The sequence below is a fragment of the Ips typographus genome, linkage group LG1 (assembly GCF_016097725.1).
Source record: "Ips typographus isolate SLU linkage group LG1, UJ_Ityp_2.0, whole genome shotgun sequence".
Taxonomy (NCBI): Eukaryota; Metazoa; Arthropoda; class Insecta; order Coleoptera; family Curculionidae; genus Ips; species Ips typographus.
In genome coordinates, this window is record NC_138422.1 from 27,935,418 (window position 1) to 27,961,244 (window position 25,827).

The following is a 25,827-nucleotide window of genomic DNA, read 5'->3' on the forward strand; positions in this document are numbered from 1 at the left end:
ATATAAACGTCGCTTTGAATTTACTTAGAACATAAGTGTTACAAACCTTAGCGGCCGCTATTAATTGATTAGCAACTTTTCTAGTCATAAATTCGATTTGCATCAGATCGTCAACGTTTGCCTTAGCGACACTTTGAAGATTTTTGTAACCAGCCAAATACAATTGCCTAGCTCGACTCTAAAAATACATTTTCTTGTATTTGTGTTTAAAATATAATACAGAATGTTATATATGCTCTGAAAAAGTTTCCTGAATCCTTTTGAATAATGCAATAATTTCAAAAAATCTGTTTCTTAAGTTAAATACATAATAAATCTTATACCTGTTTCACAGCTGGAAGTTCCATCAAAGGAATCAACTCGCGCATACAGCAATGAGCCAATCGGGCGCTCATACCTTTGAGCAAATGTGCGAAAGCCCAAAACTCTTCGAGTTGCTCGCAAAAATTTACAACGCTCGAAGCAAAAGTGGCGGCAGTGGTCATTAAATTTTGTACAATTCCTCTGTCGATCTAAATTAATTTCTATCAGTCGAAGAGCTGTCATTTCCTTCAAAGGAACTTACTTGGTACTTTTGCGACACTTCAAAAACGGGAATTTCGTTCCATAAATCGTGCAGCATCAATGTAACGTAAAATCGGTTAAACACGCTATCCGGAATTTTCTGAGGAAAACAAAAAGAAAATAACAAGAATAAACAAGATAGTTGTTGACCTTCACTTTATAAGTTAAAACGAATAAATAAAGTTTAGAATTTTAAACAAACCTTTGGAATAGAACCCATGGCTAAACGGCAAACTACACTTTCGTCAAAACCCAATCTTTCTGCAGTCAGTCGTTCAGTTTCTTTTAAGTTAGTCAACTAAAAAGGGGACAAATGTTAACAGACTCCAACACTATCAAACAGAGAGTAGTTCTTATAAAACATGTGCAGTAATTGCGTAAATCAAAAAAACAATCACAAAACTACCCACTGTGCTGAGATTTACGCCTGGCTCATAACAAAAATTAAGAAAAACTCAAAGTGTTCTTACCACTTGATGATACACTAACAGATCTGGATTAACTCGCTCACTCGTGTTATAAGGTGTCACCAAATAAAGCAAATGCAAACCATTTAATAGCACCAGAGCCTTTTGGGCTGCGTATAAGTCTTCATAGAGCTGGTGGGATCTAGTTAACTCCAAACCACCTAAAAAACCATTATTTATTTCTCTACTAAAGAGAAAAAGATTTATAACCTTTAATGGCCGCCGTTCCCAGTTTGCTAACAAGTAATTTAGTGTTACTATCCAGAACTAAGGTTATTTTTGGTTTTGCCGGTTTGTCACCGTTTATAGAACTCAGGGAAATTTGTGAAGACTGCAAAATATACAATAATTTTCTAGAGGTAATTGTTATTGTAGTGAAGTTAAGCTACCACACTGTCATCCATGTGAACGCTAACATTCATTGACTGTAAACTCTGATTATCTTCGCTCCATCCGACTTTTTTTAGAGCGCACATCTTAAAAAGCTCCTTGATTGCCTTGTTGGTAAGAGATTTAATATTTAGACCCAACGACTCTGCTTGTACAGCCATCAGAGTTTTCTCAACCACTTTCTGCAACTCCGCTTTAGTAGAGGCCGAGCCCAAACTTATGCAACTGAGCAATAGGTGCCTAAACGTTGAATATCAACAAAATAATTCCTACTTTCAGTTGAAAGTACCTTAGTCCAGTCGCATTATTATTATGCAACTTGGATACAGCCTGATTCATGGGGCTCAATAAGAGCTTTTTTATTTTAGGCAGTTCGTCCTTTGTAGTGACTATAATACTTTCGCCAATTTCGCCAAAACCAGCGCGCCCAGCTCTTCCTACCATTTGTTTGTACGTTGAAAGAGTGATAAAGTCTCTTCCTACGTAAGGAGATCGTAAAACCACCTAAAGTTACATAATGTATGTCATTATTAAATTACTCCAATAAAGCGCATGTATTCAGATTTCAGAACAGAATTTCAAGTTACACAGATTTGATTCTCGCTCCTTTCAGGGTAAGAATCTGCTATTCATTACACACAAGTTGATCAAAATCTGTAGGTCGAGAATATTGCTAGCTTTATATAAGTAATAAACCAATTATGAAATGTGGTTAAGTCTGGTAATAAATAGCAAAAATCATTCAAAAGTTATCAAAACAACCAGGCTCTGCTTAAACTGACCATAAACGATACTGCAGCAGCGTAACACGATTAAATTGCCTATAATTTGTATTAGATGGTTTATAAAAATCAAACAAGCTTTCTGATATTTATCTGAAACTGGGAAAAAATTACAAATTAAGCTTCTAAAAATTTCTGAAAAAAAAATTCCACAAAAATAACTTTTTTTAACATTTGAAAATGGAAAAACGGTAAAAATTGCAACTACAATAAAATGTTCAAATTAAAATTAGATGACTAAAAAAATTCAAGAAAATCGATTTCCATAAAATCAATATTATTTTATTTTAAAAAAAAAATTAGAAAACTCAAAAATAGGACTTAGGGACGCTAATTGATTGTAGATAACTTATAAATAGCTTAACTAACTTTATTATGTAATAGTCTAATAATCAATACTTGTGATAATAACTGTAATAGTCAATACTTGTGATATTTTTAAAAGGGAGATGGATAGGGGTAATTACGTAATAGCAGTGTTTTTAGATTTTAAAAGGGCTTTTGAAACGGTGGATCGGAATATCTTGTTGCAGAAACTGAGCTGTATGGATCTTAAAAACAATGTTTTGAGTTGGTTTAAGTCATATTTGAGCAACAGGCAACAGAGAGTTAAATTTAAAAATTGTGTTTCAGAGTCTCTGTATGTTCGGCATGGTGTTCCTCAGGGTACAGTGTTGGGTCCTCTGTTGTTTTTGTTATATATTAACGATCTTGTGCGTGTCATAGACGGGTGTAGTATAGAGTTGTTTGCGGATGATACTATGATTTACTTAGCTGGGAGAAATCTGGAGGGTATGCAGCAAACTATCAATCGTAATTTGGAAAAAATCTTCGAGTGGCTTTGCATTAACAAATTATGCATAAATACTTCGAAATCCAAGTTCTGCTTATTTGGAAAAAAACACAGCTTGAATGATGTCAATATAGAGGAAATAAATATAGTTTCAATAATGATCAAATTAAGCACGAAAGTTATATAAAATATTTAGGGGTTATTTTGGATGCAAATTTGAATTTCTGTCGGCATGCAGAGTATATTATTAGGAAGTTCTCAAAAAAAGTTAGTTTTGTATCCAGAATAGGAGACCAGCTGTCAATGGGAACTAAATTGTTACTGTACAACAGCATAGCTGCACCTCATCTTTCTTTTTGTTCCACATTGTTATATGGTTTGCCGGCATGCAAAATTGACCAAATACAGATAGTCCAAAACAGAGCCATGCGAACGGTACTGAAATGTAATAGGTATACACCAATTGCTACCATGCTTAATGTCTCAAATATATTATCTGTGAAAGAAAATATTTTAGTTAGTTCGTATGTGTTTATTTTTAAACTAAAAAACAAAATGCTGCCTTCATATATCTGTGATAGGTTTGTAGCTTTTAGGGATATACATGACCATAGTACCAGAAACTGTGATGACTTTGTATTACTGGATAAGTGTAATACGAATCTAATGCTTAACTCTGTCTTACATAGGGGTGTGTATAATTTTAACATGTTGTCAAAGAGTGTCAAGGACTGCAGGGACCTGAATGTTTTTAAAAAGTTAGTTAAAGCGCATGTAAGGTCTTTGTAATTAGTGTTAGTTTACTAGTTTTGTTTTCATATACAGTTTTATAAATGTAACTTTAAATTTTTACAATATTTTGTTTTAAATAGTTTTAGTGTTTTTAGTCTGTTATTTTAAGTTCTGCAGTTTTTTATTTTCTCACTACTTATACCATATGTTTCTTATGTAACCATGTGCTAAATAAAGATTATTATTATTATTATTGTACATCATAAATATACCCTAATTAATACTAACACTTACTTACCCTTCTTGCTGGTAAGTTTACTCCTGCAGCTAAAGTAGAAGTGCAACAAATCACTGAAATAATACCACCCCTGAAGGATTCTTCCAATAATTTCCTTTCTTCATTAGTTAACCCTAAAACAAGCACACCCTGAACTCCTACAACTTAACTGAGCTCCATAACATACCAGAATGGTGATAAGCAATACCGAACGGAATAGTAGTTTTCAGTATTTTACAAATTTCTCCCGTTTCCTGGCTTATAGCCTTAATTAAATCGGTTTTTTCACTCTTTTTGTGATCCAGCAAGTTCCTAAAACCGCTCCTGTATAGAAACCCAATAAAACACCAAAGAACAAATTACTTTTTGGTGAGTCTACTCAATAAAAGAGCGACATTTTCGCAGTTTTTCTTCGAAGGACAGAACACTAAACAGGAATCTTTAGGGATTACTTGCAACACCAATCCTCCTAGCATGTCCGGGTCTAATTTCAACAATTCTTCTGAGTACTGGAAGAATTAGAATACAGTAAAATAAAGTTTAATTTGGTGGAATTAATACCTTAAAATCCAATTTGCGCGCATCAACGAGTAAATTTATTTCATCATACTTGTGGTTCCAGTTAATTTGAGCAATCTCATTGTCACATTTCACATACTCGTTCAATTCCACCGGTCTAAAATTTTTGGAGTATACTTGAGCGTTTAAGAATTTGGCAAGATCGTTAATATTGCCAACAGTGGCACTCATTCCAACAATTTGAATGTTTTCTGCAAACAAAATTGCAAAAAGTTGCTGTCGATTTAAATGCTAAAGTGGTACCGTTTAAGTGAGCTACTTTGGTAAGGCATATTTCCAAAGTGGCGCCTCTGCTTTCATCTCCAATAAAATGCAGCTCGTCAATTACAATCAAACCGATTTCGTTCAGTCTTCCAGTTTCTATAAGGCTATTTACTAAGCCTAGAGCTTTTTCTACTGTGGCTATGTAGACTGAATGTTTTCTGCGACGTTTTTTTGGTGGATAAGTGCCTTTACTAGACGCGTACTCTTCTACCAGAAAATCCAAAGCCACCGCAAACGGAGACATATCCCATACTTTCTCTTGCACAATAGCAACAAAAGGCAAAACAAAAATTACGTTTTTCTGGTAACAAAGTATTTCACGTAACATCAAAATCTCTGCCACTAAAGTTTTACCACCACTAGTTGGTAAAGCGTAAATTAAATTAGAACGATTGGATACTGCCAAGTCCAAACACTCCTTCTGCCAGTCATACAAATTTTCAATACCTTTATAATGTTTAATTAATTGTTTCACGGTGTCAGGAAGCCCGAAAAAATCTCCCAAATTCCTAAACTCAGACTCATTGATCAAAGACCTATTCAAAGTAACATCATAATTAATTACAGACTTCTGGGAAAGTTGCACATTATTTCCGGCATTTTTAACTAAAGCCTTCTTCAACAAAGACCCTAGACTACAATTCATATCGCTGGTTTTATTCAAACCTTGCTGTATTCGAGTATCGTCGAGGTTCACATTTTCTTTCGCTTCCTCATCCTTGAACGTAAAAACCCCAAAAATTTCATCGGCAAAACTGTCATTCTGATTATCCGGGCCCATGTAGCATATCGATTGTTCAATGTCTTCAAAAAGTTGATCGACATGTTTTTTGAACGTTTGAGTGACCGCGTGATCGGTGAATAAAAGAGACATGTCATTTAAGTTTTCCTTGTGATGTTGGGATTTTAAGTTGGTGTCATCCTGTTTTAATTTAGTGTCTATTTCGTTCAGGATGTTACTATCAAAAGAGTCTGCAAAAGGATCGTAGTCTTCATGCTCTGTAGATTCACTATTGCCAACTTTGTCAATTTTAATTAGATTGGCGTTTTCATTAATGACTTTCAGTTTTTTTCTTTCCATTCTGACTGCAAAGTTAGGCAAGAAAATGTTCCTAGAAACAACCAAATGTCAATTACAGTATATAGGTAATATTGATCAAGACTTTAAGATTATTTTCAATATTTATTTAAATTTAGATTTTTATAAAGATTTTTGTTACGAAAATTAAACAGCATCAGTTAAATTGAAAACATTTTAAATTTGTATCTGAGATATGTAGGCAACTTAGTAAAAGGTTATTAAAGAAAAACATATTTTTTAAATTTTTCATAAATTACTCTTCATAATACTGCTCTATTTTTGAAGAAATAAGTGTTTTTCCTATTTGTTTCATGGAGGACACATTATTAATGATAAGAAATCCCATCAGATACCTTGTTGCCTCAATTAGGTCCTGACTCAATAGTTAAATAATAAACAATAAGTCCTCAGTGGCTTCTGATTCCATTATTATTACAGCTTTTATTTCAACCATACTGATGTCTGCATACTTAAATTGCTCTTTCATAATCAATGAAAGAGCAATTTAAAGACTTCCAGAGTGTAGCTTCATTAATTGCCTTTACTGCTTGCCTTACTCCATAAAGTAGAAGTTATTTTAAATCTCAAGATGACCAAAACCAACCACTTTTGCTAATTTTAGGTTTTATGTCTCTCCTAAGTATCCTTACTTATGTTTTAGGTTATACTCCTGATATACAAAATTTATCTTTACAGTAATCATTCATTAGTTCTGTTTTTAATTATACTATTGTTCCATTTCAAACAGTCAATTAACCAGTATTTATTATTAAAAAGATTTTTTAATATACTTATGAATCATTGAAAATTTTTTTGAAGTTTTATAGATTTATGTCTATTTTAAAACATAGTTTAAAGTTTCTTGTTCAAGAAGTTTTTTATGATAACCATTGTTTCAGGTAAATTTGTTCTCTTTAGATAAATGTTTATAATGATGCTAATATAATATCATTATATTAGAGCCCAAACATGAAACTCATTAATACTCTCTGACTTGCATTGTCTGTTTTCAGGTATATTAGTGAATTTTGAGTGATTTTGGACATTTGTCAATATGATTCAATAGGATTATTTAAAACTAATTGAAAAAACTAAAAACATTGCTATATCATGTTCAAAAACATAATACTAGTGCACCAGATACAGAATCAATAAATACAGATGTATATTATTGTGCAAATTTGGTTCTAGCACACATTTGCTATTGTATAACATAGATTATAACATTTTTTTAATAAAAACACTTACCTTTTGATGTTTAGCCCTTTGATATTTGTGTTGATCTATAAAAACTTAATTTTGGTGATGACTTCTGTCTTTGTAATTGTTAAATGTACTAAAATCTGAACTTACATTAAATAGTACTAGATCTACGTACCAAAAACAATTTTCTTAATCTAATCAGCTAACAATAATTGAAAATTATCATATATTTAAAGGGAAAATAATATTAAATTAATAATCATTAAATTGAAAACAAAAAAACATAACCTAGATAAACAAACATAAAGTTTGGTTAATAAACATTTGAAATTTGACAAACGGCCTTAAAAACAAAAACTTTTTAAAATTTGACCATTATCACGTGACCTAAGTATTCAAAAATAAATACAGCTGCACGTGACATCTGTTAAAAAGGCTTATCAGTACTTATCACTGATCAGGTTGGTCGCAATCAATGAAGTGAGATATGGCCTCCAAACTAGAAAGGATATAAAAACAATCCAATTTCAACCAGTCAACTTAAAATAAAAATAAACTTTTTATTGTTTTAGCTTACAATAAAACAAAAATTGCAATCAATACTATATATTTTCTCTATAAAGATCTATTTTTATGTAATTTCTGTTAAAATCAATAAATTATACAGCCCTTAAATACAGCGTGGTCATACGAGTTCAGTGTGTTAGGCTTTGTTTTTTTTTTAATTGTTACTTGTAAACACAGTTATGTAGGTGTATGTAGCTTTTAAGATCTGTAACAAAAAAAGTTACAAAACGTAATACCCAAGTAATTACTTTGCTGAAATATCATTGCCGAAAAGTTTTAAAACAAATTTTTTTAACATAACAGCAGTTATAATGTTAAACGGCAAAAACAGGTGTTTATAACCAAACACCATGTATATTTTTTCTTATGTATATTAAACTTACCGCTATGCCAGATTCTAGCGACATTATACCAAATGCGCCTATGTTATATTTGAGCGATTTCTGAGCTCGAATGATAACGATCAGCATCAAATACTTGATTTTCGGGGATTGTTCGTACCAGTTACTGTACCATATCGCATCCGCCAATTTTTCACTCTACAAACATGGTAAATTAATAAAAATTCCGACTTGAAACTCACACAGTGGTGAAACCTCAAGGATAAGCTCGTTGGCCGAGTAATAATGTAGATACAGCCTCAGAACCATACCGACAAAGAATGTAACAATGAAACAGACCATGGCAAATGTTATATCACGCTAAAAAAAACTTCAAGTTTTCCAAGGAAGCCAAAATACTGGAATACATTTTTAAGTGTTTTCAAACAAAAACAAAATCCTGCTTAGATTTTTCTGTAATACACTTATTACACAGTTTCGTAAACTATACTTTACCCTCAAATCAGATATCAGAATCGAAGCAATCTGAATTGAACTTTGCAAGAAATCAAACACCATCAAAGGACCCATCCATCCATTGAATGTGTCTACGAATCTACAAATAAGTCCTATTCAAGACACCTTTATCAAAGCTTACCAATTTCAGTAAGTACTTTATAATTCTTTGGTGACGTTGCACCAAATGTGTGATTACTTTAATGCCAGCGCTTTCCTCAGTTTCACAGCTGTTCAGCCTCTTATAAGACTGCTGGTAGTGTTCAAAGTTCCTGAAAATATGCTGAAGTTTCTTTAATTGAGTGGTAGGATAAAGAATCAAGTTGACTATAAACACGTCACTTAATGCCACAAATAATGTGCCTATAATTCCATCGATAACTTGCAAAAAGTAAGCAACCTGAAAATGGCAATTTATAAGTTTAAGGAGTTAGTTTGAAGCAAATTTACCCAGTAGTATTTTTGCTCGTCAAACGGAAACCAAGTGAGTATTATCAAGTCTCTTGGTCCTACTTCGGTAATGTTGCCGATTTGGATGATTTCTGGTTCGGCCACCAATGGACGAATAAAAAATTGCAATCCAATTGAACAACAAATACCGACGTACCATATGAATTTCAAATTGTTGATGGACGTTTCTGTTTTTACAAGTTTAGTAGTCTGTAAATTAATAGGTTCCAATAAAGAATTAGCAAAAGCTTGATGATTACATACGAAATAATTCATTTTAATTGCATATTGTCTAAAAAACAGTACTAACTTCCTCATCATCCACAATAGTGACTTGTTTATCCGAATCGATAATTTCCTGAATGAGCTTCAAAAGCCCCGAACTAGTGCGAATCATCACCAATCTAATAATTATGCAGGTGTAGATCGTGGTAATGCGAATATTAGTGCAAATTTCGTCGATATGAAGCACTTCGCCTCTAAGCAAAATCACCAATTCTACGTAGGAAGTGAAGACAAATCCGATATCCCACAACAGCACAAACAATGAGTACCAGTAGTAGAGCGTTTGGTAGAATTTGTTCTGCTGAAACGCTAATTTCCATGGAAACAGTCCCAATACTGAAGTGAATTTAAGGGCTGTCAAACTGTCGGAATCTGGGAAAGCCTAATAAAAAGTGGTGTGTTAGCACCCTGTTGAAGTTTTTTGTATAGTTAACGTACATTCATTTTGACTACTTACTTCCACCCCTCGTGATACAACTATAAAGAAGTCATAATGTGTAGTTTGGAGTGAATTTATACTTTAATAATTCAGATGGTAATTATAAATTATCTAAGAAAATCCACCCTTGTTGGTCAGTGGCTCATAAATTGATAATCGCCAGAAAAACAACACTACCAATTAACCCGACTAAATTATGATAATTGCCACAAAACGTCATGAAGTCACATAATTACATACTGCTAGCTTTATTATTATTGATAATAAAATTTGCACTAAAATATTTAAATAATTTAGCCGGTGCAAGTTTTTCTTATTGCAGTAGATATCCATTATTCACTGTTTTGTGCTGAGCAAGATTTGTGACTTGATCAGTGTAATGGCTCAAAATGTGTTCATTTTGTTTTCAACAGTTTAAAAAGTACACACAAATTTGAAAATTGCGATACTTGAAATTTTTTCACCAAAGTTGATGGTTACACTCTAATTGAAAATGAAAAACAGCATTTAGCAATATTTCTGTAAAAGATGCATAACTTTTTAATATGTATAGGAAGTTTTGAAAACATCTCCGTTTAAGTTGTCGATGTCTTGTAACTGTATATTAATCACCATCATGACTCAAAAAACATGCATTTACTTGTCTAAATGTATAGACTAAACGAGAATATAACGTGTTCTGCAACATGATACCCAGGGACACATATGTTTCTACTTATTGGTTTCATCAGACATGTACATGTTATGTTGTGTGTATCCTTATGTTATGCATGCGTTCAGTGAGAGCATCTCCTACCATCCACTCTTTGTCTAGCTTGATTTTTTCAAATCATTTAAGTAAATTATTCCTGAACAGTTGCACTGATTCTATTGATGACGCTTGCATCTATCCTTAGATAACACTAAAACAATTACGGTACACTTTTATCTTTCATGCAACCAGCAAACTGGAAACTATTATAGTTCAAAAATAGTCCTCTTGGAATCTCTTGTGTACTATGACGTTCAGAATTATCCCACTGTTTAGCCATGGTCCAGGCAGATTTTGGACATGACAAAAAAACCATGTGATTAGATAATAAATGGGTATAAATTAAAAACATTTGCCTAATACCATCATTATTCATTCATATAAAGTATATTTATATCGCTTAGTGATTTTTTGATATTTTCTCTAACATTAAAAAGATGAATGTCAGCATCGTTTTCGGTGGGTTACTGTTGCTGGCGGCATGTAAGTATTCTGTTAGTCATAAGATTTTTATTTAAACATTAATTTACTAACTAGGTATGTCAACATCTCAAGAAACTATCACTTCAATACCACTAATACCAGTGACTGCTTGTTTGAAATACAACGTCAGTTCCACAACAAGCAAAGGCAGTGTCGAGATGACTGAGGGTGAAGCATGTTATACTCTTCGAATTGAAAGAACTCAAAACGTGGGCAGAAAGAGAAGGGCACTTACGAAGAAATACGAAAGTCCAGAATTTGGAGGAGATCAGATCTTAAAAGTGCAGACTGGAGAAAGCAGTTGATTCACTGGTATAATTGGCTTAATTTTAGAATTACTCGATATTTTATAATATACGTTTAAACTCGATTGGTTTGTTATTGAAAGAGGAGTTTGTTATTGTAAGTGTAAATGGTGAGAGTTTGACTTTAACGGTTCTTAAAAAACTATATCATTCACATATTTTATTACAAAAACATATCAATGGTTTGAAGAACGTTGCAAAAGGCTTGAAACTCAAATAATTTTGTTTGTGTACAGGAAAACTGTCAAATAAAAAACAGTTTCTACTCAAATTTAGACCTTTATAGATGAATTTATTTCAATCCGATCTTAACAAATTTCTGTGCGTAACGTCGGAGTGAAAAATGGGTAAATTCAAAAACAAACAGTAAGAAAGCTAACAAATACATAACGACAACCATTACAATCACAGGGAAAAACTGAGTGAAAGTAACAACAAAATCCCTCCTATCCTCCTCCACGAAATTTTCTATAGCGTAGAAATTCTCATAGATTCTACTGTATTTGGAAACTAATCCAATTTCTATTAACTGGGCAATCCACTCAATGTATTGGCGGGAGAAGTAGGAGTCTTTCTGCATAGCTATTGCCTGTTTCATGTTGTACACTTCAAATACGCTAAAAGACTTTAGAACATTTGGTCTCATAATCAAAAATCCTAAAATTTCAGTTTTATTTGGGTTTTGTAATAAAATTTATTTTAGTTCACCTGTATCAACAATAGTGGCAAAGTTTTTACGGTTGATTGCCAAACTGCCAGCTTCGAAAGGATAATTGGCTTTTTCTAAAATTTCTATCCGTCTATACACTTGCAAATCGGTTTCGCTTGTGGAAAATTGGAACAAATACGATAATCCATTTAACGTTTTGATCGGCAGATTTGATTTTAGTAGATCAATTATGTTCTCTATGGGTTTTCCGTAAATACTTGAACTCAAGTCACTGACTATAGAACCCTGGATATACATTGACAGGACCATAGCATGTAACATTATAGCACCTGAAAAGTTTAACTTAAAAACCAGTTAAAAAATATAGCAATGACTTAAAATAACCAAGATATATCCTTAAATGATCCTTTTTAGGAAATCTATTATTCAGAGAAGGAATATCAAACATAAGACCATAAAAGACCAAATACGTTTTGGATATAGAAGGAAACAAGTCCCTATCCAGAGTTTCCTTTGCCATGCAATAGAAAAGGACAACTAGTGCATAAAGGAATAAACCATATCCAACAATACGAATTAGCATATCCTTAGACTGGATTGTTTTCAGGTAGCGATCTAAAGGTTTAGGGCATAGAAACAACATACTATCATCAGTCACTACCGGTGATAAGTCAAAAATTGTAGCAGTGTGAGTGTTTGTGGGACCTATAAACAGTTGAGCGTATTCGCCATCCAAATCGTTGAGAACAGAGTCGAAAGTGTAGGACTGAGCAATTTCCTCCAAGTAGATAGGATCATTATCTCTATAAATAACTTTTCTTTTACTGATAAAAGTTATAGCGTCCAGCATTTCAATAAAAATTCCTGGTTTACTGCTGTTGATTTCGTTCACAAACGGTGGCATCGTAATCCACAGAGCGTAGATTGGACAACCTGAGAATTGCTCCCTTAAACTCCACTTTGTGACAACATCCACCATTTTAGTCTTGACCACCTGCCCACAGTGTTGAATATCTAGAATGTAAGCGGTTGTCACATCCTCACTGTGAGTGAGTATAAGAGAGTGAGGAAAGCGGTGTTGCCACAGCAGTTCTGCGATATCTTGCACCATATTGGTTTCATTTGAAATCACAACATATTGAACAGCACCAGTGAAAACATTTGGACTGTTATCAAACATATCTGCAATGTTGCGGATAGGTACATTAGCAATAATAAACGACTGAGGAGTTTTTTTCAACAACTTGATGAACCGTTCAAAACGTCCGACTGTTGAGCTTAAATAAGTCAAATTAAGAAGTTTGAACGTGTTTTTATCATCACTGATCAACACATTCACTAAATTAGGGCTTAAATACTGTGTAAGTAGTGCACCCACATTGGAACGCTTCAAAGGTATTAATTTTGCTAAAATGGGCTGAAAAAGCATTAAACTAAAGAAAATAAGTCGAAACATTACGGTTATGTACATTTCAAACTGCCTGAAACTGTATGATGGGTTTACTTGAAGATGTCATTGATTTTATATTATGATTAGGATCTCCATAGCAGTTAATCGAATTATAATACTTGTGTTTGTTTCATTTTATTCTTTTTATCCTATAAATGTAAATAAAGGCAATCTAAAAGGTAATGATCTAGACAAAACAATTGCAAATGACTATATGAATTTACCTATATGATGAAAGCTTGAAAGTTTCTACCTTGTATTACCATTTTCTTGAAATACAAAATTACTCGATATGAGATAAATTACAATCGAGCCTTTTTTGGACATTTGATGATTACATTGAGTGGGAACCCCATAATGTGCAAAACTTTCAAATTAATCTATGGGATTAATCAATTCCGGAATTCAAGTTATTATGATACATTCCGATAATAAATAATACTACATATTACGTATTACTAGACTGTGATATTACCTAATAACCAGTATGCATATGGTGCATATACCTTGAGTAATCCAGTAAAAGGTCGTCTAAAATTAACTTATCTATAACCGTAATCGAATTTCTTACTAAATAAAACTGAAATACGGTGAATTTAATCGAAAAATAGTCATAGGTTTATGACGCCGGATTCTTGTGATTCAGTTCCATCATATTATTTTTATAACCACTAATAAAAGTTGTAGAAGTTCTTTGTTGCCTTAATTTCTTTAATCTCTGTACCATCCCCTATACAGATGTACAAAAAATTAAATTATTCATTCAAAATCCACGATAAAAGAGATGAGCCATCACAAAACAATGCTCTCAACAAAGATAGGAACAGTCTGCCAAAGATAATTTGTGACTTAATTTGACAATGGTTCACAATCCACTCCTTAACAACAACTTTTCAATAAAACAAAATAAACTTGTTTGCATTTTTAAATAATGATGTGTTTTATCAAAAAAAACGGTTTTCCTATTACATTGTCTACTAGTTTTTTATGAAACAATAATGTAAGGATTGCACCTATTGTTATTAGAATTATTTAATAATCTTTGATATGTCTATAACGGCTTATCGGATTTAACATTAAATTTGCATTATACCTAGATTATGTTGTTGTTATTACGACTTTGCCAGATTTACAAAAATTATAGGCTCAGTTTCAAAGATATTTGAATTTTTCTTTGTAGATAAAACTAATTTCCTACGATTTCCCCGATTTTTCATGGCGGAAGTAGCACTTTTCGATTTTGATTGCATTGATAATTTAATGTCTTTCGTTAAATTATTATAGTTTAATTATACGTTATATTTAGTTATTTTTTTACAGGTCATTGGTTTTACATTAATACAGGGTGTTTCTTAATTTTAGACATGTATAGTTCCTATATAGTTTTTGAGATATGTATAGATTAGGCATAATATTTGAAGTTATTTTTAATAATTTCAACTCTATTTGTCTCTTAAAATTCGTCTCGACGTCTCTGTCACCAATTTTGAAAAAATAATCCAAAAAATGTAAAAATAATGATGTATTCTAATTTTCTCTTTCCAAAAGATGGAATAATAAAAATTATGTAAAGGCCCCATTGATTTTATTTCAAAAAACAGTGCCTCGCGGGCACTCATATTGTTTTTACAACACCCAGTATTTAGGATGACACAAAGTCAAAGTTTTGTGTACCTAATTAGTTCACCTTTTTCTTCTGTATTTTTTTATGTTTTACTTTTGTATGAAGTAACATATACTAATACTAATTAAACTCACTTTAAATAGTTGAATGAATCACTTTTGTAAATTAACATAATGCATTTTGTGAGAATCGTAAAAGCGTTATTTAAATATTGACTCAAAATATATAAATTATAATCAAACTAAGTCCCAGAAATCTAAAATACCAAAAACACGAGCGAACTAATCTTTTCAGACGAAAACCGGCAAAAATCAATACATAATACAAATGATTCACGCTATCAAATAGTATTGAAAAATAATGCATAGATTCTGAATAACGGAACTGCACTAGAAAATGTTTCCGATTTGGATCAAATGAATTAATTTTTATTGATGACTTTAGGATGTATCGTATATTTTTGTTTATCGGACCTGATAACTTTAGGGGGTTTAGACGAATTCGAATATTATATATAAAACATAATTTTAGTACCAGTCAAAACACTGGAAATTCCAAATCCAACGTTGTTTCTCAATAAGGGGTTTGACAGATTTCTAAAAGTTTACATTTTACCATGAATTCTAATGTGGTTTTGATAATTATCCTTGGTTTCTCATATCTTATGCAGGGTAAGTTCGTAAAATTTATTTATATTTTTTTATTTTTTTATTTAATTATTTGTTTAAGATTATGTCTTCTTCGTCTTGGTCTAAAAAAAATATACCTACACAGTTATTCACTTAAAACGTTGAACAAACTATATTTGAGTAAAATATTGTATTGTTTTGTAAAAATTTTATATTATTAATGGTTTGAATTTTTTTTTCAGGAACAAATGCCCGTACAACCAAAGAGTTTTGTATTAATTACACTATCCAGGAACAACAAGTAATAGCGGATACATACGTAACTCTCTCGGCTGAAGTGAAAAAAGATTATTTAACAAGGAAGGGACAAGTTTGCCTAGAAATCGAAACGTTCCTATCAATTTTCAGACTGCTAACTAACATTTCAAAAACGACAGATGCTGACAGGTTTGGAAGCCAACTCGAATTTGTACACCAACTTTACAATGGGGCTATTATTAATCCGCATTAACGAAAAAATTGTTACTTGTGCATACTTTAGCAAATAAGTTGTTATATAGTTTTAAATCATTTTTTTTGTCTTACACCAAAAAATGTTGTTAAAAAATAGAATTTTATGCTATTATCAAACGAGTTGCTATTGGTTAACGTCTAATCAAAATCAAAATATTATCTGTTAACAAAGCAACATATTTCACCAAATTGGATTTGATCTTGAATCACCTTGTATATAAAGAGGCGGCAAACGTTTTCAATCTTCATGTAGGGAGCAGAGCGTTTTTGACGTCACGATGACGTAATTTGGCAAAACCATAATTTGACCAACTGTCAAATTACGTCATTGTGACGTCAAAAACCATCTGCTCGCTCCATAGAGCTTGAAAACGAATGCGGCCTTAGTGTTGCAATCATTGTTTTCAATTTTTATCGGTTTATAAGTATTTTTAAGCAGTTCCAGTGTTATATTACATCTTGGGAATGAATGAAGAAACCACTGAAAAATAAATATGAATACAAGTCTTTACTTGACACATGGCACATATATTACTGGTCAACCATGACATTTAATACAAACAATGTAATATAAATATAAATTAAAATATTCGCAATTTTGTGATGCATTTTACGTAAAAAGAATAGAAACTAGCGGGTTTCTTTGTTATTTATTTCAAGTTTCAAACATTCAAACTAGTAGACGCTAGAAGTATTGTGAAAAACGGGCATTCTGTCATCTGTCATAAATAGACACAGTTTTTGAAAACTCCTCTACTAAACCAAAAGTTTGGTTAGGTTACATTTTGTTTGTAAACAAAAACAGTTCAAATATTAATATTTAGTTTGTGTTCTTAAATTAATAATAAATAATGTCGGAAAGTGACAGTGATGAGTCGTACACTGCTACTGAACATTGGGGTGAAATTCCCAAAGTCACAAACCATACTCTCCCTGATGTGTCACAGGAAATTAAAAAAAGTATGCAACCAGACTGCTTAAGCTTCTATCCAGACGACGAAAATGTAATGCAGATCCAAGATATTGTGTAGGTTTGTTAAATAATTGAATTCTTATAATTTATTTCTATTAATTTTTAACACAGTTTACCAGAAATCAATCCGCTGGTAATGTACTCGATCCAGCTTCATAAATGGATGAATAACATTATCACAAAGATTAAACCTCTACAAAAGCCTGGTGAGAGCAATGTACACGTGGAAGAGGTTTATGAGCCTATACCTCCAATGCCTGAAATGAAAGTAAAGCATGTTACAAATAATTTGAATTTTATTCCAGTAAGTTCAGTAAGGTAAGTTAGGTAAACTTGAATTGAATTTGAAACTTGAAATGTCCTCCACTGCTTTATGCAAAAACAATCAATTTACACTAAAAAAACATATATATATAAATAATCTTTATTTTCAACAGAAAAAAGGCTATCGACCACTTGGTCTTTCTGCCTATGTTTACAGTGGGATTTTTTTATGGTTTTAGTATACATGTTAACTTATTTCTAATTTTTACAATTTATTTACAAAAAAAAAAAAAAAAATCTTAGTTAAAGTGTTCTAGTAGGGTGGCAGTGGGAAAGAGGTAACAGGATTGTCTGGTTTGTCTTGTTATGCACAGTGGGTTTATTATTGTCCAGTTGTTTCGATTATTCTTCCATTTGTTCTGTAGTTGTATAAGTCTGTCTGTTATTTTGGTCATGTTTGTACGTTCATAGAGAAGTTGGTTGGATGGGTTGTGTAGTGGGTACTAAAAAAACATTTTTTACACTTTTTCAACTTTTAACACCCTGCATTTCAAAGAAGGGGCCTTTAAGAGGGTATGAATAATCATGCAAACAATTCTTTCATATTTTGCTCAATATTTTTGATGTTCTATCTCTCCTTGCAGTTTGTGACACAAATTCAAGAACACCCTGTATAATAGAAAAGAAAAATAAATAAAAAATGTTTTGCAAAATCTAATAAGCTTTAGTACAGGTTGACAGGTTGAAGCTGTTTTAGAAGCTCAACCCACATTTTTTTCGGATGAATCAATATTTCTTGAGAGAGGAGATATTCATTAAGAAACCCTCTTAGATGAAAAAACAGTAGCACTCCCTTTATTCCTACATAAAGTGAGTAAAAACCCCTAAATTCCAGTCCAAACTGCATCCCTTTTCCCCATTTATTATTGCATAATAAAGTAGGGTATTATGAGTTTTTAGGTAATATGATATGTCTCCCATTTATCTCTCAGTTTAGCAAAATTTCATAGAAATTTGATTAAATCTAAGAGCCTTATAATGGTAAAAAGCTCACCTAGTATGTGACATTCAACTAAATTAGAAATAAAAATGAAACTAAAAAGAAAGAGAGAACTGAAAAGAAACATGCTACATTTTGGTCAAAAATCATCAGTAAGGTTTGAAAAGAATAAAAAATGTTACAGCAAACATTGATTTTTGTGTTATCTTGTATAATTTGCTTCTACTCTTAAATCTAATTATACAGAATGTCCCAAATTACTTCTACATGTATTGGGATCTCTGTAACCATAAGAGCTACAGAGTTGGTTAAATGGGGAAAGTTTTAAATTATCTTTCTCCGTTTTCTGGAAAATTGGGAAAACGTCAGAGGCTGCATTTTAAACACTCTTTAACAAAGCCAAAGAGAGTTTTAAAACTAACATATTATTTAGGCACTTTTTTACGTAGAACACGATGACGTAATTAGAAAAAATCTATCCTAATTGGTTTCCGAGATATGGATGATAACTTTGTAAATTCTTATGGCCGCCTTCAAGATGGCGTCGTCCATATCTCGGAAAACCAAGGACGATAGATTTTTTCTAATTACGTCATCGTGTTCTACGTAAAAAAGTGCCTTAATAATGTCTTGTCTTTTCAAAACTCTCTTTGGTTTTGTTAAAGAGTGTTTAAAATGCAGCCTCTGACGTTTTCCCAATTTTCCGGAAAACGGAGAAATATAATTTAATTTGGAAACCGGAAATAAGTTTCACATAAAATTCTCTAAAACTTTCCCCATTTAACCGACTCTGTAGCTCTTACGGTTAGAGAGATCCCATTACATGTAGAATCAATTTGGGACACACTGTATATTTTTAAGGAAATGCGTAGACACTGACTATGAAGTTCCCGAATTGAGTGAACCAGTTTTAAAACAGATTCTAGCAAAGTGTGTAGCCGTAATGATGGCACAAATCGGTTTTGAAGGTAATTTAAACTTTTTTTAATTCAATATTTAATTAATACACATTCTTTAAGACTCGTACCAAAGTGTACTGGACGTGCTAGTAGATGTGTTGGAGCAATTTTACACTAAATTTTGTAACCGGTTTGTGGAGGCTTTACATGAAGAAGAACAGTTAAATGCGGGAGGTTTTCCTGTAGGTAAAAGTATTGGTTTTATTAAATGGAAAATTGACAGAGTGAATTTTTAGAATGTGTTGGAACGAGTTTTAGTCGAAATGGGGTTAGGGGGCGCAAAAGGCCTACACAATTATTACCAATGCAGAGTTGTAAAGTATGTTGGTACTTTGCTAAAACGGTGTAAAAAGTTAGAGGATCAGTACTTTTCATTGGTGAATGCTAAACCTTTATCTCCTACAGGACAATTTGGGAGGTAAATGTATTTTTTTGTCATGAATTTTTTTTGTGTGTTAAATTTGCGATTTTTAGCTGCTTTAATGTGACAGTCAAAGAGGAAGATGTGACAATGGACATTGATACTGAAATGATCAATCCTGAAGACCTGATTACCAACGAATATGATTTGTTGAGGAATTTAGACACTGCCGCTGCTGATGAGTGAGTGTACATATTTTCTTAGGCCTGTGCTTTTAATTGTGTTGCATTCATTTTATTTATTTTATGCAGATCATCAAGTCAGGAAGCTGAAGTTGTCATGTATTCAAGTTGATATTAATAGATAAGTTTGTTTTTTAAAAAACCTTTTATTTTTTTCTTTGTTTATTGGGTCTTCTGTCTCACACAAAAAAGGTTTGTTGGGAAAATGGAATTTCACACTATTTTCAACTAAGTTGAAAATAACATTAACCTAGTCGTTTCAACACAAGACCACTGACTTAGACTCGGTCTTGATACCTAAAAACGCTGACGTTTCGGTGGAAAATCTACCACCGTCTTCAGAGAATCTAAAAAAGAAAGAACACAACGACAGAACACAGAAAACAACAACTTAATAAATATTAAACCTGATAATGTTCAATTTGGAACTCCGAGAAGGGTTTTGTGAATGAAAATTGACATAAATTTTGACTTTTTGTCATTCCAAAAGGAAAGGTTATCTATTGTTGTAGTAAAAGGTGGGTTTTATAATGAAAACAAAATTACAAGAAATTTCAGTTTCGTTTGATATGACCAGGTGTTATCTCTTCCTCTAGAATATTTAACCAAGTTTGGTCAATATTAATAGAGGATGTCGCAACACAGGAGTCATGGTTTAATCTAATATATGCACTTTCTTTTATTTTACGTCTTTTTGAAAAAGTTTTTTTGTCTATGATACTACATTCATTCCATTTGACTCTATAATCATTATCAAACGCGTGTTGGCATATATTAGATTTGTGAAAGTCTCCAGTTCTTAAATAATTTTGGTGTTCTTTAATACGTTTTTTTAAAGATCTGGAGGTTTCACCAATATAAAATTGATTGCATTCACAAGGAATTTTATATATCACGTTTCTTGTAGATTCATTTTCATTGTAAGGTTTTGTTCTAGTTAAGTGTGATCTTAATGTGTTTTGAGTTCTAAATATTGTTCTGATGTTATATTTTTTAGCTATTCGTTTGAGTTTGTCAGAAATACTTGGAATGTAAGGAATAAAAAGATTAGTAAAAGGTAAAATTTGATTTTGATTTCCAGATTGTTTTGGATGTTCTAGATCCCTAAAACAGTTATTAATAAATGTTTCAGGATAGTCATTTTCTTTTAGAACATTTTTAATGAACAATTTTTCTTTATTAAATTGTTCATTATTGCAAATAATTTTGGCTCTATCAAATAAACTTTTTACAATACCTTTTTTACCATTATTGGATGATTGGATTTGTAGTTTAAATATCTATTTGTGTGGGTTGGTTTTCTGTATACTTTTGTTTCAAATTTGTTTATGTCTTTTTTGATTAGAATGTCTAAGAATGGAAGTTTGTTATTTTGTTCAGTTTCTGTTGTAAAAAATGAGATTGTGGGTTCTATTGAGTTTATGTGAGTTAGAAATTGTTTAAGATGATCATTACCGAATGGATATATTGTGAAAACATCATCAATATATCTCCACCAGATTGTTGGTTTATAATTAAAATTATTAATGTTATTTTCTTCGAAATGTTCCATAAAAATATTGTAACATAAAGATTACACTAGGCGCCGTTACCCTAAGTTGCCCCGGTCTCCCCCAGTACAATGTTTGTGTCAGCAATATTGGCGAATTGGGGTCATGATGTGGGTATAAATACTGCACCAAAAGCACGTACAGATTACCGAACTCTGGGGTCTTCCCCAGAGGGAAGTCACTGACTGATCTCTGGGATAGTCTGGGATTACCATCTGTGTAGCTTTTAGTGGAACAGTTGGTAACCAAGTGCAAGCACCCGGTAATCAGCCTGTCAAAGGAAATAGCACGGGCGAGCAGCATTAGTTGCCGTACCGACTTATCTCCCTTTGACAGTACCAACGCGTCTTATTCGGCGTGGTGAATGCCCTGGGACACTAGTCTAGGGTTCTATTCACCCCCGGTAAGCGTGCGCCCTCCGCGAAACCCTTCAGACGCTCCTCACGTCATGATCCTCGCCTTCTTGGCAATCTGGGGGTAAGACCTTTTGTTGATTCATCTTAAATAAAAACGGCTTACCTGTATACCTGTGGTTTTCTTCGTCTGAGCAACCCCGTAACGTGACAATATTACTTAATATTGGAGACAATGGAGAACCCATTGAATGAATGTAGTATCATAGACAAAGAAACTTATTCAAAAAGACGTAAATTAAAAGAAAGTGCATATATTAGATTAAACCATGACTTCTGTGTTGCTACATCCTCTATTAATATTGACCAAACTTGGTTAAATATTCCGGAGGAGGAGATAACACTTGGTCATATCAAACGAAACTGAAATTTCTTGTAATTTTGTTTTCATTATAAAACCCACCTTTTACTACAACAATAAATAACCTTTCCTTTTGGAATGACAAAAAGTCAAAATTTATGTCAATTTTCATTGACAAAACCCTTCTCGGAGTTTCAAATTGAACATTATCGGGGGTAATTGCACAAGTGCATAAAAATTACCGATAATTTTGCATGAAAACTTGTTATCTCTTAACTGCATGAGTTTATTTTCATATTTTTTTGGCGAAAGAGCCCGACACCGAAGGTGGAGGGCTTTTTTAGAAAAAAATATGAAAATGACCGAATGCAGTTTGCAAAGATAACAAGTTTGAACGCAGAATTATCAGGTCATTTTTAAGGCACGAATGTAATTTTGGGGAATATTTCCCGAATAAAGAAAATGTTTTGGTTTTGCTGCAACTATAGATTGCTCAATGGAGCTCAATGAACAAGTTCCAAACCGTTCATTAATTTATTGTTGACATCGCGTTTGACATTGTTTGGTTATAAAAAGTCAAAAAACTGCGCAAAGACAACAATTAGTATACTAGCAATAGGCTCTACAACAATGCAGTCGTTATAGATACGTACAGTGCAATTATCGAAATGCAATTATCACTTTAGAATGCAATTATCGCTGTCATTCTGGTGAAAATGCACTGCTCATATGGGACATTTAACACATGAGGGAAATATTCAGTTTAATATTTATTAAGTTGTTGTTTTCTGTGTTCTGCCGTTGTGTTCTCTTTTTTAGATTCTCTGAAGACGGTGGTAGATTTTCCACCGAAACTTCAGCGTTTTTAGATATCAAGACCGAGCCTAAGTCAGTGGTCTTCTGTTGGGACGACTAGGTTAATGTTATTTTCAACTTAGTTGAAAATAGTGCGAAATTCCATTTTCCCAACAAACCTTTTTTGTGTGAGACAGAAGGCCCAATAAACAAAGAAAAAAATGAGTAACTCGTCTCAACAAACATATAGAACATATCTCAAACCTTTTATTATGATGTACCACTGAAATTGGAAGACAGTTTTTAAATTATGTAGTGCTACACATCAAAATACTAGTTTTAATTCAAAGAACAAAACTTATACCATTGACAAGCAAACAGAAAAACACATCATCATGTATGAAGTCTAAACTAGTAATTTAACAACCCTGCCTAAAATTTGTTAGTAAAAATACTTTATTTAATTACAATATTGTAACTAAATCTAACTTTAGTAAACTATTTTCAGCAGATAACAAACAAAAATTAAATCTCTCAAGGGATCAAAGTAAACATTATTATCATACCTTAATTAAAACTAAGCCCTGCATTTAGAGAAGGAATCCAAGATTACACAACACTGGGCTTATTGGTCAATCACAAACTGAACGGTCTTAGACTTTTTTGATGTACAATTTTACAGTACAACTTATGTAACTTTAGTCATAGATAAAATACAAAAACAGAAAAATAAACATATCTTAAAGTAAAATCTTCTGTGTAAACTCCTCTATGTAAATGAGAAATCAAGATTCACTTTTTCTTGTGGTGGTAGTAATGACAGCCCGTTTTGGAAGAATCGACGTCCTTTCGAGCAGTTTTAAAACATTGTCTGGTGTAGGTTCTACAGTGGCATTGACGTCAGATACAGGAAGTGGAGGCAGTTGAACTTTGCCAAGATTAGTATTGACTTTATTACAATTAGAAGTGCTAAGAGGCTTGGGCACACTTTGGTCCAAATTCAAGTTATTGAATCTTAGGCGTTCAGAGATGCGAAAATTTCGTCTAGTTGACGCCGACTCGGTATCGATACGACGCAAAATAGGGTTAGCTTCACAGTATCTTTCTGGGTCATATGAAGGGACCTCAACCTGAAAATTGTCTAGTGAAGCCACTTTAAGGGAAGTCAAACAAATACATACATCAGTGTCCCAAGAGGTATCTACAGGTACTGAAGGTCCAGGTTGCCCAGGTGGGTCAATTGGTTCTGATCCCTCTTCAGTAAATATCTGCAACTCTACATGTTTCCTGCTGGGACAGTTGCAGTGGTGGTACTGGTAATTTTGACATTAAGAAAACAGACATGACCCAGAATGACTTCTTTTTACCTGCAACTCGGGTAGTGGTATGCGGTGTGAAGCATTAAAGTCACAAATTCCAAAATTTGCACTTTCTGGATAGGCTTTTCTGCACTTTTTCAAGTGTACGTCCATTCGACATTTACGAATATAATGGGCAGCATTGTAGGGACACTGAACTTGTTCTTCATTGCTGCAAATTAAAAACAGGGCTTGTATGAACCTTACCAATTTTAAGTAATGTTCAACTCACTCTCGTAATACTTCCATTTTAATAAGCAATACCTTTACCAGCAATAAACCAAATAAATTATACAAACACTAGACCTTAAGCTCAGCATTCAGCAAAGACAGAGAGAGGAGGGGAGACTAGTATAGACAGACCCACCAATCGTGTCGCATGGTATGGTGGTAGACAGATAAGGTGGTAGATACATGAACTAATATAAAATAACAAGCAATTTCTGGCAAGATCACGTTGAATTATCCTGATATAGATTCTTGTTACCGCTTCATTTTAACAACATAACCTTCGCTTGAAGCAAAAATAATTAGGAGGTAGTGGGGTAGCAAATACCCCGTTTGTGCATTAAGCGACCGAGACGGAAGTCGCCATCTTTGTCCCCCACATTCGCCTACTGGGCAATTGAATGAAACTTCCGAAGTTTGTCGTAAAACAGTTTTGTTTATATTTGGTTGCTTCGAGCAAAAAGAATCGGGAGATAGCAAATACAGTAGACGGCAATACCGGTATATCGGCCGATGCACGTCATTGACGTTTAACGCGCCACGTTGCCAGATGTTTAGTTTTTTCATTAAAACCCGAACTTTACATACATTTTGTTTTTATTTACTTCTTATATAGAAGTTGACGCAGTTTTTTAACAGAGAATTTTGAATAACAATATCAGTCAATATTGAGGTGTTTTTTGTCTCTCTCTGTAAACAGTTTTAGTCAAGTCATCAACAACAAAAACAGGAAACGGTCAACTAGCAATCTGGCAACAACGCACACAACTCGTTAAACGTCGAGATCGAGAAGGTCACGTTTGTGTCAGAATTGCGTTCAGTTAATAAGCGCGTGTGAGAAAGAGAGCGCTACAGGTTGCAACTAATCGCTAAGCAATACGAATGCATTTTCAAAACGTCAAACTCACTTGCTTGCATCGTCGGCTGCCTGTTTCACCCATTCGTAGGTTTTCGAATTGTCATTTGTCAAGTATCCGATCTTTTCTGGTTTATTTTTCTCGTTTTCACTTGGCTTACTTGCAGCTATATTATAGAATAGTCATCGACTCATCGACAAAATCCATTTTCCGTAAAATTCAGCAAACATTCAATGAATGGAATAGAAATTATAAAAATCTCTAACCAAATTTATATTGTAAACTGAAAAATAAACTGTCAAATAATCTGTAGTCCGTCAGTTTATTTACTAACGTCGAAGTCGTTAGCTTCGTCGTCGAAGTTCGAAGCGTCCAAGTATGAATTGAAACTT

General features: G+C 32.9%; 6 protein-coding genes and 1 long non-coding RNA gene across 13 annotated transcripts in view; 3 read left to right on the forward strand and 4 right to left on the reverse strand.

The window, feature by feature from the left end:
- Window positions 1-25,827, reverse strand: part of mus301 (mutagen-sensitive 301) — a 178,741-nt gene that overhangs the window by 209 nt on the left and 152,705 nt on the right. Inside the window, exons 1-15 of one of the 5 annotated variants that reach the window (XM_081995659.1) lie at window positions 7,283-7,409; window positions 7,178-7,212; window positions 4,828-5,960; window positions 4,567-4,775; window positions 4,369-4,514; window positions 4,193-4,317; window positions 4,027-4,139; window positions 1,711-1,925; window positions 1,421-1,661; window positions 1,242-1,362; window positions 1,035-1,192; window positions 767-862; window positions 566-664; window positions 324-512; window positions 47-178 (exon numbers count right to left, since the gene is read on the reverse strand). In XM_081995659.1, the coding sequence (XP_081851785.1) occupies window positions 47-178; window positions 324-512; window positions 566-664; window positions 767-862; window positions 1,035-1,192; window positions 1,242-1,362; window positions 1,421-1,661; window positions 1,711-1,925; window positions 4,027-4,139; window positions 4,193-4,317; window positions 4,369-4,514; window positions 4,567-4,775; window positions 4,828-5,929 (2,946 nt within the window). In that variant the 5' untranslated portion in view covers window positions 5,930-5,960; window positions 7,178-7,212; window positions 7,283-7,409. Of the gene's footprint in view, window positions 1-46; window positions 179-323; window positions 513-565; window positions 665-766; window positions 863-1,034; window positions 1,193-1,241; window positions 1,363-1,420; window positions 1,662-1,710; window positions 1,926-4,026; window positions 4,140-4,192; window positions 4,318-4,368; window positions 4,515-4,566; window positions 4,776-4,827; window positions 5,961-7,177; window positions 7,424-25,827 lie in introns of those variants that run through there. The other 4 variants (XM_081995658.1, XM_081995660.1, XM_081995657.1 and 1 more) reach the window with 4 other exon arrangements.
- LOC145740254 (odorant receptor 10-like) lies at window positions 7,723-9,825 on the reverse strand. The gene is made up of 8 exons (XM_081995686.1): window positions 9,709-9,825; window positions 9,296-9,652; window positions 8,986-9,195; window positions 8,694-8,935; window positions 8,536-8,635; window positions 8,296-8,400; window positions 8,083-8,238; window positions 7,723-7,904 (listed from the first exon to the last, which is right to left on the reverse strand). Exons 1-8 carry the CDS (start codon window positions 9,712-9,714, stop codon window positions 7,854-7,856), a joined length of 1,227 nt encoding a protein of 408 aa, XP_081851812.1. The 5' UTR covers window positions 9,715-9,825; the 3' UTR covers window positions 7,723-7,853.
- On the forward strand, window positions 10,077-11,288 carry LOC145740266 (uncharacterized). The gene is made up of 2 exons (XR_014181376.1): window positions 10,077-10,943; window positions 10,998-11,288. It is a non-coding gene; the product is annotated as an uncharacterized LOC145740266 (long non-coding RNA).
- LOC145735141 (uncharacterized) lies at window positions 11,541-12,237 on the reverse strand. The gene is made up of 2 exons (XM_081988923.1): window positions 11,957-12,237; window positions 11,541-11,905 (listed from the first exon to the last, which is right to left on the reverse strand). The coding sequence occupies exons 1-2, from the start codon at window positions 12,225-12,227 to the stop codon at window positions 11,541-11,543; spliced, it is 636 nt and encodes a 211-aa protein (XP_081845049.1). The 5' UTR covers window positions 12,228-12,237.
- Window positions 15,540-16,682, forward strand: LOC145740265 (uncharacterized). The gene is made up of 2 exons (XM_081995706.1): window positions 15,540-15,663; window positions 15,864-16,682. Exons 1-2 carry the CDS (start codon window positions 15,609-15,611, stop codon window positions 16,130-16,132), a joined length of 324 nt encoding a protein of 107 aa, XP_081851832.1. The 5' UTR covers window positions 15,540-15,608; the 3' UTR covers window positions 16,133-16,682.
- Window positions 16,889-23,756, forward strand: LOC145740256 (STAGA complex 65 subunit gamma-like). Of its 3 annotated transcripts, none has more exons than XM_081995694.1 (7): window positions 16,889-17,161; window positions 17,219-17,412; window positions 19,229-19,339; window positions 19,391-19,512; window positions 19,567-19,748; window positions 19,805-19,933; window positions 20,003-23,756. In XM_081995694.1, exons 1-7 carry the CDS (start codon window positions 16,986-16,988, stop codon window positions 20,043-20,045), a joined length of 957 nt encoding a protein of 318 aa, XP_081851820.1. In that variant the 5' UTR covers window positions 16,889-16,985; the 3' UTR covers window positions 20,046-23,756. The 3 variants fall into 3 exon arrangements, with proteins under 3 accessions (XP_081851820.1, XP_081851819.1, XP_081851821.1); XM_081995693.1 differs by having other exon boundaries at window positions 16,891-17,161; window positions 17,219-17,425; window positions 19,233-19,339; XM_081995695.1 differs by having other exon boundaries at window positions 16,892-17,161; window positions 17,219-17,425; window positions 19,233-19,339; window positions 19,805-19,939.
- LOC145740261 (gametocyte-specific factor 1 homolog) lies at window positions 23,431-24,930 on the reverse strand. The gene is made up of 4 exons (XM_081995702.1): window positions 24,583-24,930; window positions 24,360-24,522; window positions 24,174-24,305; window positions 23,431-24,122 (listed from the first exon to the last, which is right to left on the reverse strand). The coding sequence occupies exons 1-4, from the start codon at window positions 24,597-24,599 to the stop codon at window positions 23,778-23,780; spliced, it is 657 nt and encodes a 218-aa protein (XP_081851828.1). The 5' UTR covers window positions 24,600-24,930; the 3' UTR covers window positions 23,431-23,777.

Bases quoted from the DNA above. Each gene is read 5' to 3' on its own strand.
- LOC145740254 (XM_081995686.1), bottom strand. The intron at 9,196-9,295 runs GTTAGTACTGTT...ATTAATTTACAG, and splicing joins CTATTGTGGATGATGAGGAA to ACTACTAAACTTGTAAAAAC. The intron at 8,401-8,535 runs GTAAAGTATAGT...AGTTTTTTTTAG, and splicing joins TTCTGATATCTGATTTGAGG to CGTGATATAACATTTGCCAT.
- LOC145740256 (XM_081995693.1), top strand. From the start codon at position 16,986: ATGTCGGAAAGTGACAGTGATGAGTCGTACACTGCTACTGAACATTGG. The intron at 17,426-19,232 runs GTAAGTTAGGTA...TATATTTTTAAG, and splicing joins ATTCCAGTAAGTTCAGTAAG to GAAATGCGTAGACACTGACT. The intron at 19,934-20,002 runs GTGAGTGTACAT...TATTTTATGCAG, and splicing joins GACACTGCCGCTGCTGATGA to ATCATCAAGTCAGGAAGCTG.
- LOC145740265 (XM_081995706.1), top strand. From the start codon at position 15,609: ATGAATTCTAATGTGGTTTTGATAATTATCCTTGGTTTCTCATATCTT. The intron at 15,664-15,863 runs GTAAGTTCGTAA...TTTTTTTTTCAG, and splicing joins TTTCTCATATCTTATGCAGG to GAACAAATGCCCGTACAACC.
- LOC145735141 (XM_081988923.1), bottom strand. From the start codon at position 12,227: ATGGTCCTGTCAATGTATATCCAGGGTTCTATAGTCAGTGACTTGAGT. The intron at 11,906-11,956 runs GTGAACTAAAAT...CTGAAATTTTAG, and splicing joins TGCCACTATTGTTGATACAG to GATTTTTGATTATGAGACCA.
- LOC145740261 (XM_081995702.1), bottom strand. The intron at 24,306-24,359 runs GTAAAAAGAAGT...CAAAATTACCAG, and splicing joins TACCACTACCCGAGTTGCAG to TACCACCACTGCAACTGTCC. The intron at 24,123-24,173 runs GTATGTATTTGT...GACAATTTTCAG, and splicing joins ATACCTCTTGGGACACTGAT to GTTGAGGTCCCTTCATATGA.